The following is a 12,149-nucleotide window of genomic DNA, read 5'->3' on the forward strand; positions in this document are numbered from 1 at the left end:
GTCTGCGGTGCCCCGACGGCCGACGGGCCGAATCCGGCCTAGGTGGGGTCTTGGCCGAGGCCGAATTCCGGGCCCAAGCCCAAGTTGTGGCCTGGACGCGGGGGAGGGGTTTGGCGCCAAGTGGACCGCAGGCCGAAAGTGGCCACGGGCCAAAAGAAACTATGAGAATTTTTTTGTTGTTTCTTTATTCAGAAGTGTTTTTAAGTTTGAATTTGATAAGATTTTGTCTAGAATTTGAATTTGGACCTAGTGTAAATTATTTTAGAACCAAGAGCACATAAATTTGCTTCTGAATATTTAAATTTTTTTACATATTTCCGCTGCGAAGAACTATAATTGTTTCTCTATCTTAATTTGAACCAACGAGATAATTGATATAGAGAAACATAGAATTTGCTTTGAATTCAGAATTTTTTTATAAATTATGATATTGTAATTTCTGACCAAAGTTGATATTGCAATATTATAATCTTGTCTAGAAATGTCTTTATGCATTTTTTCTATCTCTGCCCAAAGGTGATTTAGATTTAATGCACAGAATATTGTATGTTTGAATTTTGACTAATGTTAAATTTAAACGTGCAATTATTGTTATCTTGAATTTGTCCTCACTTTTCTGAATTTTAATTTCAGGATCCAATGCTATGTCATATGTGAATGAAATTCCTGAATTAAATGGCCAGAACTATAGGAAATGAGTCCAGAAGCTTGAGATTGCTCTGGCGATGGCTGATATAGATTTGGTCATCTCAATGTCAGCACCGAAAGAACCAGCAAAGCTCGTGTGGGCCCAGAATGAAGCAGCCGATGCATGGGCTATTCGTGAGAAGAACTATGATACTGCTTGGACCAAATTTGACATTGAGAGGGCACGTTGGAACAATTCCAACCACAAGTGCCTGATGATCATCAAAGGTTCCATTTCATATGGTATAAGAGGGGCAATTCCAGAATGTGCCATTGCTACTGAATATCTAGCAAAGGTGAAAAGTCAGTTCATTGGCTCCTCCAAGGCTTATGCTGCTACTTTGACTGAGCAGCTTGTGACTAAGAAATATACTGGCGGCGGCATTAGAGAACATTCTAGAAATGAGCCACATGGCAAACAAGCTCAAGACAATAAACATGCCCTTACCAGATCCATTCATTGTTCAGTTGGTGTTCAAGTCTCTTCCCAAGAAATTTTCAACTTTTCATGTCAATTACAACACTTAGACTGAAGAATGGGACTTAGAAAAGCTGATTGCCATGTGTGTTCAGGAAGAAGACATGCTCAAGGCCGCCAGTGGTGGTCAGCTTGTTTTCAATGTCCAACACAAGAAGAAGAACTTCCAGAACAACAAGAGACTTTTCCCACCTGGCAGAAATCAGAAGGAGAGTGGCTCTTCCAAGGCACCTCAGCAGAAGGATTGGTCTAAATTCCCAGTTGAAATGGATCAATGCCTAGAATGCAAGCAGAGAGTGCATTACAAGAGAGACTGCCCCCAATTCATCAAGAAATGTTGGGTACAAGGTGAGGGCACCATTACCTTTGTAGATGAATCCCTGTATTTAAGTTATGATAAATCTACTTGATGGATTGACTCAGGTGCAACTGTTCATATTGCTAATTCCATACAGGGATCAAGTATGAGGAGGACCCAGCAGAGAGGTGCAAGAAGCATTAAAGTTGTCAATAGAGTAGAAGCGCCAGTCGAAGCCATTGCAGAATTTAATTTAGAATTACATAGTGGTTTTGTACTTTGTCTTAGAGATGTTCTTTATGTACCGTCTTTGCAAAGAAACTTAATAAGTGTATCGAGATTAGATGATGACTCTATTGATTGTCATTTTGGTGATGCCAAGTGTGAGATACAAGTTAATAAAGAATGTGTTGGTCTTGCCTTCCGACAAGACAAGTTATACTTGCTTTCTGAGAATATTGTATTTTCTGAGAATAAGAATTCCACCTCATCTGATAATGTTACAAAGAAACAAAAACAAATTGATGCAATCTCGTCGAAATTATGGCACTGTTGCTTAGGCCATATTTCGAGGGGGAGAATAGATCGCTTAATGAAAGCATCAATTATTCCGCCATTAGAATTTTCAGTATTAGAACAATGTATGATTGCATTAAAAAAATTGCTAAGAAAATAAAGAAAGATGCCAAACAAAGTGCGGAAATTCTAGAAATAATTCACACAGATATATGTGGACCATTCCCTCTCACTACTATGGATGGTTATGATTCATTCATAACATTTACAGACGATTATTCGCATTACAGCTACATTTATCCAATCAAAGAGCGATTAGAAGTGTTGGATAAATTCAAGATATTTAAAGCAGAAGTAGAAAATCAACATGATTTAAAGATTAAGATAGTGAGATCCAACCGTGGGGGGGGGAGTACTACAGTCGGCACACCCCCTATAGACAAGTTCCTGGACCTTTTGCAAGGTTCCTTATGGAAAATGACATAGTTGCCCGGTATTCAACACCGGGCGAGCCTCAGCAGAACAGAGTAGCGGAAAGAAGAAACCGTACCCTAATGGATATGGTAAGAAGTATGATGAGCTACTCCACACTACCGATTAACTTGTGGATGGAGGCGCTAAAAATTGCCATTTGCATTCTTAATCGTGTGCCAAGTCAATCGGTGCCGAAAACACTGTATCAATTATGGACATGAAGAGAACCCTCACATAATTATTTTCGCGTGTGGGGCTGTCCAATTGAGGCTAAAGTATTTAATCCAAACATTAGGAAATTAGATCCCAAGATAGTCAGTTGCCATTTTATTGGCTATCTAGAAAAATCTAAAGGATACCTCTTCTACTGTCCGAACAGACACATGGAGTTTGTAGAAACAAGATACGCTGCCTTCCTAGAAGATCAGATGATCAGAGGGAGCATCGTAGCTAGGAATATTGACCTTGAAGAGAAGCGCCCCGATGACTCAAGAGCCCTATTTCTTGTTGCCTGTGGTTGCGACATCGATAGGGCAAGAAACTGCAGTGCCAATGCCTGTTGTCAGTTCTCCTGACGTGGCAGCAAATGAAAATGAGGAACCTATTCCTCAGGATCCAATAGAACCCGTTGCCATGAATGAGGGGGAGCAGCAGCAACCTCCTGTTCAAGAAATGCCAGTTGCAGTGGCCCCTAGTAGGCCACAAAGAATTAGAAAAGCGGCTATTTCCAATGACCACAAAGGATGATCCCACCTCTTTTGAAGAAGCCATGAGAAGCATGAATTCATCCAAGTGGACTGCAGCCATGTAAGATGAAATGAAATCTATGAGTGCCAATAAAGTTTGGGACTTAGAAGAAATTCCTGAAGGAGACAAAACAGTAGGCTGCAAATGGGTCTAAAAGATGAAATGTGACTCCAAAGGGAACATAGAAAGATATAAAGCGTGACTTGTGGCGAAAGAATTTACGCAAAGAGAAGGGATAGATTACAATAATACCTTTTCCTCGATCCCGTGTAAAAATTCTTTCAGAATAATAATGGTCTTGGTGGCACAATATGATGTAGAATTGCATTAGATGGATGTGAAGACGACGGATTTGTACGAAAATGTCTACATAGCGCAGCCGAAAGATTTTGTCATGGAAGTCAAAGAAAATTTAGGGTGCCGCCTGAAGAAATTGATTTATGGCTTAAAAACAAACCTCAAGGCAGTGGTATTTGAAATTTGATGAGACAATACGAAAGTTTGGATTTAAAAAAATGAAGAGGACAATTGTATTTATGCAAAGTTCAAGAACGAGAAATTTATTTTCCTCATCCTGTATGTGGATGACATTTTGCTAGGTAGCAGTGATGTTGATCTACTACTGGAGACAGAAATTCTTGTCCTCAAAGTTTGATATGAAAGACCTTGGTGAAGCTTCGTTCGTTTTAGGAATTGAGATTCATCGAGATAGAAGAAATGGGGTGTTAGCATTATCACAGAAGGCATACTTAGAAAAGATATTAAAGAAATAGATATGCATGTGAGCAAGCCCACACCTGCTCCAATAGTCAAGGGCGATAGTTTCGGGAAACATTAGTGTGCCAAGAATAAGTATGAGCTCGAACAAATGAAGGCAGTGCCTTATGCTCAACTGTCGGAAGCTTACAGTATGCACAAGTGTGCACATGCCCTGACTTAAGTTTTGTTACCAGGGTACTTGGCAAATACAAGAGTAATCCAGGCATGGAGCACTAAAAATTGGTGAAGAAATCTTTGCGCTATGTGAGGGATACAATAGGCATCATGCTGACATATAAAAAATCAGAATCTTTAGAAATAGAAGGATATTCAAATACAGACTTAGCGGGAGATGTGGATGATAGAAAATCTACGCCTGGATATAGAAAATCTGAAGAGGAGGATGGCGGCAACATAGGCCTCCACATTCTGCCCGCGTTCGGGGGCGCGGGAGAGCTTGACGATGCATGGCTGGACCTCAGGCGTGTCCCTTAGAGAAGGCGTTGTCCATCGTAGTCCGGTGTGATAGGCCTTAGTGATGGGATAGGCCTCCGGGTTGCCATTGTCGGTCAGGTGTGCAACGAGGGTGACGTAGCCATCGCAGTCATTCCATACCTAGGCCAATTTCAGTGGGAGTGTTATAGAAGTGTCATGGACATTAAATTTACTAACATGTACCAATAGTATGAGAAGAAAGGAGAGAGGAGTGTAATGAAATGTGAGAGAAGTGTCATCACCATGACACTCCACTGGCACAGTTTTTAAATTTTCAGTCTTGATAACTGTGTTGATGACATTCTCAATAAGACTAGCACTGATGTATGCGCTGGCCGATGGTGCAGTCATTGGCCACACAGCGCATGAAGCGGCACGTCACCCGTAGGCTGCGAAGGTCGGCCATGGGCCACCCTGACATCGCCATGACGTGGCCCGCGATCTGAACGACAACCTATGTAGGGAGCTCCTCCATCGACGGCGCGTGCATCCACGCTGCCATGTGATTGCTGGCGTCAACATTGCGCGATGTGTACGGTGTACCACGACAATCCGGCCACCCACTGTAGGTCTCACGCGGCGGCGTCGATGGAGCTACGGCACGTGAACGTCTTGGCATGCGGAAGCATTCAACAGTGCTTGGGCGTCTTGAAAAAAACCATCATCAAGACCCCGCTTGTGAACTGCCGCCAACCGCGTCGTCGGCATCTCATCTTGGGAAGGTGCACGCGAATAGGAACTGTCTTCGCACCGGGGAAATTTGGGGAACGAGATCCTCTAAGGCCCTCCACAATGTTCTCTACAGTGAAACTTGAAATAGAGAGAGAAGAAATTAGCATCACTTCCCACACTGTGGCATGCGATGCCTGCGCTAGAAAAACTGAGCGGTGAAAGTTTTTGCACCGATGCTAACTCCTTAAAAAAATTATTGTTGTGTACCGGCTTCCTTCCCTAAGTGCTTGAAAGAGCGGGAGACGTGGTACTTTGCACAGATTACAAGCACCGCTAGTGAAGCCTTCACATTGCAGGAGTTGAGGAGCGAAGCTTACTTTTTATGGTGGGTCCTGATTTTTGTTTCAAGCTTCACTCTACACTGCGGAAGGCCTAACATACTCCTAGGTCTCGAACGCGTGGGTCTGGGCCCACGTGTCTGTGATAGATGCAGCCTATAGGTTAGTCGTTTAGGAAACACCACCGTGTTGTTGTCCCGTGTGTGGCAGCCTTGTGCCCAAAGGCCAAAAGTACTGCAGCCACACGCTATGTACAAACTCTATAAAATTGAGGAAATTGAGGATGAGGATGAGTTTGGCACGTTTCCTGCAGGAAGATCTTCATAATATCTTGGTACGTTGGAGCCTTTCTTTCTCAAGAAGGCACACGATGTGTTTGGTTGTGATCCTTGAATCTAGGCCATGTTTGGATGGTGGGGTAAAAGAGTAAAAGGGGTAAATTTGCCTTCCATTTACCCCTAAAAATCCAAACATGTAGGGTAAATGTGCCCCTTTACCCATTGGCCCCCTCTTTACCCCTTTACCCCTTAGAGGGTGTCAAATTGGGGTAAAATTGGATACATGAGAGGCATTGATTGCTATTTTCAACTACTTTTATCCTCATTTTACCCCTAAATCCAAACATCCCAGGGGGTAAATTAGTTAGAGGCAAATGTGAGGTGTAAAACATTTACCTTTGGGTAAATCTTTACCCCTAAAATCCAAACAGGGCCCTAGTTCAGCATCAACTTCTCTATGCATTAGGCAAGAGAGAGAGAGAGAGAGAGACCTACGAGTTCGGACTGTCCAACTCTGCGGTCTGCAGACTATGCTATCCAGGTGTAACGTTTTACCTAGCACATTTCTTCTCTTTGGCTATCTTCAGCTAGATGTCTGTAAGTCTATTGCTAGTGTAAGTTGTTTTGGTCTTTGAACACATAGTACCGAATCTTGCGTAGTTCGGCCATACTGTTTCTTGGTGATTGAGTAACACTATAGTCAATGGGACTAAGTAAAATACTTGTCAAGCATAATATACTTCAGCCGGTCTCATGAATGTAATACAAGACAAGCCACTGAAGCTACTGGGACAAAGTTTAGACTGAAGTGGACAAGTCTCTAAAGAAGTTATACCTGCTGGAAGGTCCAGTTAGAAGAATTTTGTACACACCGATTATTGAACAAGCTGTATGCCAGGAAGATTCAATAAGCTGAATGATCGGTGCTGAAACTCTGTACGACGGAGTGAAGCTGGAGGATTGTCAACATGAAGCTGCACACGCCGAAAGAATGAACAGTGAAGGCTGAATAAAAACATTGGAGGATATGGTTAGTTTGAAGGGCCACTTTCAAGTAGGGTGGTAACAAATCATGGTTCTAATGCTCACTTCACGATCCAACTTGAACCTTAAGTATTATTAATCAATTTTATAAAATAGGAACCCTAACTAAGGCCCTTTATCAACCCCCCCCCCCTCCCAACATACTGGAAGGTCTGGCATATTATGGTTGCACGCTGAAGCGTATTGGTGGGTGATGAGCTTGTAGCTCAGTGGTGAAGCATCCACAGCTCGAGCCCTTGGTGCTGCATTATCTGCTCACCTCCCTGCGCAACTGTGCAGATGAGTCCCAGATTGCCAAAGAAGCAGACGCTGGTGAGGTTCCTGCCACGGCCAGTGACAGTGAGCCCCTTCTTAGAGCAAAGTCAGTGGGGACGTCCTTCCTTGCTGATCGAGTTTTACGTCAGATAGTCTGTCTGGTGATACATGGCGCCAGTGCATTTGTCTACCCAGTTTATTTGGTAAACTGAATCGCTAGAATGCTAGATAGAAAAGGAACTTTCCACAACATGACATCTGGATGAGTGTTGCTACAAACATTTTGAGCAATTTCCACGACAAGCTTGTGGAACCAAGTTGATAAATGCAGAAAGAAACTCTGCTGTTTTGAACCCCTGAAGAACTATCGATGGGATCTCCCATAATGGTCAGTGGGGATAACACACGCGACCCACATGATGGGAGCTTCAAAAAAACAGGGCAGGAGTATTGTCGATTCACCTGGTTAGATTCCATTAAGGGTAATTTTGTTCCAGTCAAACAAACTGGTCATGTGGGCTTTATTTGGTCTGGCACACTGCTGCTCCTGAACAGTCCAGAGAGACCTCGAGAGTTGGCGAGGCGCTCCAACTCACTAAGTTTCTGCTTCATAGTCAATATCTCTTCAGCCAGCTGATCCTCCTTTTGCCTTATTGCCTTCAAGATTGACACAACACTCTCATAAGAATTTATGAATTTTTCACATTAGTAGGCAATATAGATTAGTGAGCTAATACTTGCTAAAATAAAAGATTATTGAATAACTCTCTGTTATAAGATGAGAACTTAATGTTGTACTCATCAAAACTAAAAATATGACGTGTCAAGCTTAGAAGCAGACTAATAAATCCTTGTGGTTCTGACTGATTTGGATAACCTGGCTGGAAATCATGATGCCTTCAGGGACGTTTGTTCCAAATTAGTTAAGAACAATTTGCTGTTTTGACAAAACAAGTAGCCTACTAAATCCTTGTGGTTCTGACTGATTTGGTTAACCTGGAAAGAATGATACCTTACACGACGCTTGTTCCAAATCAGTTAAGGCCAGGCAGGCTACTAGATCATTGCAATTTTCAGTCAAGGTAACAAACAATTGTTCAAGGGCTCATTCGGAAATGTTCCCGAGCATTTAGACAGACAAACTGCTATTGTTTTTTTGGTTGATAAATTTAATGTTTGACACAGCAAGAAATTCTGTGAAAAAATTGGTATTCAATTTCAAGATCATACATGTATTAACTATTCAATTAGCTGGAACATGTGGAGAAACAGGCAATACACAAATCATGGACTGAGGGTTATTACCTCAATTTCATTTTTACGGGCCTCCTCTTTTCGGGCCTCTGACCTTGCACTTCTTTGCACCTCAAAAATTACGGCAGCTCCAGCAACCTACTATACAAGGTTTGCTAAAGTTTAGAAAATGACTAAAGCAAAAAAACAAATAACCAAGCTCTCCTGCGTATTCGTGAAAAAAATACATTCAGTTAAATGCTCTCCTGTGTATTCAAGGAAAAAATACATTAAGTGAACTAAAGTCCTATGAACAAGGGGCTGGATAACTCTTGTTTGCACGACAGTATTGCCAATTTGTAGATAAGCTCATATATTATCGGGCCATTGGGGTAAATTATAGGCTTGCATTGCACTAGCAGAATCGTAATTAGAAAAAGTGAAAATAGAAATTTTATAACTGATGTATATCACGAGAATCAAGGAAAACACGCAGCAGGTTTTAGAATACATATTTAGCTTCGACATAGTGAGTACCGAGAAAACGAAGAGCTCCCCAATAAGATCGGCAGCAGCTTGAACAGCCTTCTCCTCATTCAACGGACGAATCTCAACATTAGTTGCATGACCATAGACTCTTCTTTGGATGTTTGTGGAGATGCGGTGATTTGCCTACAAAAGAAGTTGTATATGTAATATGTCCAGAAAGGTCATCTAAATAAATGATGGAATAGGAAAGTCAAAAAATAAAAAATGAGATTACAAAATTTTGAGTGGATGGATGTAAGAAAGTTTTATCTTAATTTATAAGCTATTAAGTGCACAGGATTAAGATTAACGCAGATGCTAAGTAAGGTGACTAAGAAAACAGAAAGCATCTAAACAAGACAAAGTAAGGCATAAGGGCCAAGGCGATGCTTTCCGTGTGCCCATCTATTTTCCCCACCTGTACGGCCTGGACATCGATGACTCATTATTTCACCGAATCCACTAAATCAGACTAGTATACTGATCAAACTTTCAAAATTATTCTGTCAACAATCAGGTGTTTTGGGTTTATGGTGCATGGAATGCACTTCTATCCCCGAATTAATTTGATTTTCTATTTTAGCACACCATGTCAATCTACTAAAACAAACAAGTGGCTCATGAAACAATCTGTCTGTTATTCAGATGCTATTTTCTATTGTTATCTCCAATGTTCTCTCAAAATGATAGAGCTGGTTATGGGGCGAGGACTGAGAACAATTAACATTCAATCTGGGATTTTAAATTTTGAATATTTTAATGTATACTATGCTTTAATTTACAGATCAAGATTTATAAATCTATCCTTTTATGAAATCTCCACATACATCATGTCAAAAAAAACTGACTAACATACTAAATGATTCCTATGAGATCTTGCACTTGTTGGTTCTGTGCATGATGTAGGAAATGAAACTTAGCCAACAAGAATTTAAAGAACAGAGAATAGAAAACATGATCTCTTTTACTGTGTAATTTCCCGGCAGCCCTCACAGTAATTGCCAACGTAGTAATACTGGAAATCATATATTTTTCATTTTTATGTGTTTTGCTTTCTAGATCAAACTTTAGTTCCAGCATCTTGAATGGCAGCAGGTGAATACATATCTCAACTAGTACTCAATAGATCATCAAATTTAAGGTTAAATATAAAGAATATGTACACTGCAAATGATAAAAATCCCACGCTGGTACTTGTTTTAAGTTGACAAATTTTCTGTAGTAAAAGTATAATAATCAGGATTACACAAAGTGGAGTTCCCAATTTTATTTATATTGCATCTACAGGCGATCAAGCCTGAAAACAGTTATCCCAGCAAAATGGCCATTTAGATGCTACTTCTAATTGGTGAGAAATGGAACTACCACTTTTATCACATTTTCACGTTGTTCTGGACTATTGGTTAACAAGTTTGAAACCCTGTAAAGCTGATGACTTCTCATGTTCACCTATTCAAATGTAGGAGGTTTAAAGAAATTTAATGGGAACATATTCCTTTATGGAAAATTTCCTCTGTAGCCCGTTGGAGCAAAGGAACAAAGAATAGAGTTAGCACAATTCAAGAAAATTAAGCATAAGGCCTAAGGTCATGGAATTTTCTTTGGGTATCTATCTCTGAAATCATTTTAGGGTTAGGAATCTAGTACCTAATCGATCATTTGAAGGCCTCTACATTGACTTAACTCTCCTACAGTCGAATACATTAGCACAGCTCATTTTAGTGCTTACACTAAAATCGTACAATTATACAATTACCACAATTCTTGTCTGTTTTCCCTTCCTATATTTTGGACTGCTGGATTCAAATGAGGGTGTCTCTCTAAAATGAAGTGATCAATTCAGCTTCCAAACATGCACATATTGATGGATATGTTGTTAACTGTCAATACCCCCAAACCTTAGATGGGCATGTTACTTAGTTTAGAGGTACATCTAATCTAGGAAAACAACATCATGTGCGACCATGCTCCGGATCCATCTGAAACTCAGTAACTGTATAATTCGACCGTGCCCTTTATCAGTGAGCTACGGCCCCAGAGAACAAACCGGGTTCCTCGTATACATACCTGAATAACACTTAGCAAGCTTCTAAACCAGAACAAATATCCAAGATTTGATAAATCAGCACCAACCAAGGTACCAGCTAGCAAAAACGATCTGAATAACGCCTAACAAGCTTCCAAACAAGAACGAGTATCCAAGATTTGATGACAGTGACTAGACCCCCTACCCTTGGCCATCGGTCCAGGATTCGGTGAGCTAAACTAAATCAGACAATCACAGAACTCAGAATCGCAACACCTACACAGCCGCCAAATCCAGCCCGTATCCCGAGCTACGGCAAGGGGAAATGGGGGATGGGCAGCAGGGGCACCTGCGCGAGGCTGATGATGAGCTGCCGGAACTTGGGGTGGCGGCTGGCCTCCGTCTTGAGCCTGGTTGCGATGGGCTTCGACATCGTCTTCAGCAACAGCGTCCCGAGCTTCGCCACCGGGAGTATCATCTTCTCCTGCTCCGGCGGCGGCTACCTGGCGCCTGCTTTCTCCTCCGCCTTCAGCCGAGTTGCTGTCTTCGGAATAAGGGAGATCGCCAGATCGAAGGTAACGGCAGCTACCGGGGCCTTCACTGCTTAGGGTTTCGTTGAGATCGGGAGCCGGGTTTGGGAGATTCCAAGCAGGTGTTTCAGTCCTGCAGCCGTCCAACGATTTTCTCAATTCCATCTGTACCACTAAAAAAATTCGAGCTCTTACCCAACCACTAGCCCAATTTTCTCTAGACTTCCATACCATTGCCGTCCAACTCTGTCACGTTGACTATCGGTCAGACTCATTTTGAAGTATCAGTATCAGAGGACAAGTAAGTGCATGCGTGTGCGACACCGAAATAGCGACACCGGCGTGCGTGCGTGTGCAGATAGCAGAGCTGGTCATGGCGCATTGCGGGGCGCTGGCAGGTGGTCGACGAGGCGGACGCGGCAGTGGCGGGGTGGTAGTACGTGGCGGCGGCCGGGAGCGAGCCGGCAATACGCCAACCACCAGGAGCAGGTAGCGCAGAGAAGGTGAGGAGGCAGCAGCGCAGCGCGCCGCGGAGGCGTGCGGTGTGGCATCGAGGCGGAGCAGAGTGGGGCGGGGCAGAGTCGCGCGGCGAGCGGCAGGGCAGAGTGGCGTGGCGTCGTGCCGCGTGTCGCGGTCACGGACCCGCCCCTGCTCCTCCCTCTCGCGGCGGCGCGCACCGATCCGCCCACCCGCGCTAGGACTGCACCTCCGCCACGCTCCGCCGGGGAGCAGAGGAGAAGACAAGAGGGAGGGAGGGAGCGGAGGACAGGCGGCGCTAGGATCTGGCTGCC

General features: G+C 42.8%; 1 protein-coding gene across 4 annotated transcripts; it reads right to left on the reverse strand.

The window, feature by feature from the left end:
• Window positions 1–6,461: 6,461 nt before the first annotated feature.
• Window positions 6,462–11,543, reverse strand: LOC120679308 (OPA3-like protein). Of its 4 annotated transcripts, none has more exons than XM_039960864.1 (5): window positions 11,178–11,531; window positions 8,812–8,946; window positions 8,347–8,433; window positions 7,504–7,698; window positions 6,462–6,716 (listed from the first exon to the last, which is right to left on the reverse strand). In XM_039960864.1, exons 1-4 carry the CDS (start codon window positions 11,304–11,306, stop codon window positions 7,552–7,554), a joined length of 498 nt encoding a protein of 165 aa, XP_039816798.1. In that variant the 5' UTR covers window positions 11,307–11,531; the 3' UTR covers window positions 6,462–6,716; window positions 7,504–7,551. The 4 variants fall into 4 exon arrangements, with proteins under 4 accessions (XP_039816798.1, XP_039816799.1, XP_039816801.1 ...); XM_039960865.1 differs by having other exon boundaries at window positions 6,462–6,747; XM_039960867.1 differs by lacking the exon at window positions 6,462–6,716 and having other exon boundaries at window positions 7,266–7,698; window positions 11,178–11,535.
• Window positions 11,544–12,149: the final 606 nt, after the last annotated feature.

This window comes from Panicum virgatum, chromosome 6N, assembly GCF_016808335.1.
Source record: "Panicum virgatum strain AP13 chromosome 6N, P.virgatum_v5, whole genome shotgun sequence".
Taxonomy (NCBI): Eukaryota; Viridiplantae; Streptophyta; class Magnoliopsida; order Poales; family Poaceae; genus Panicum; species Panicum virgatum.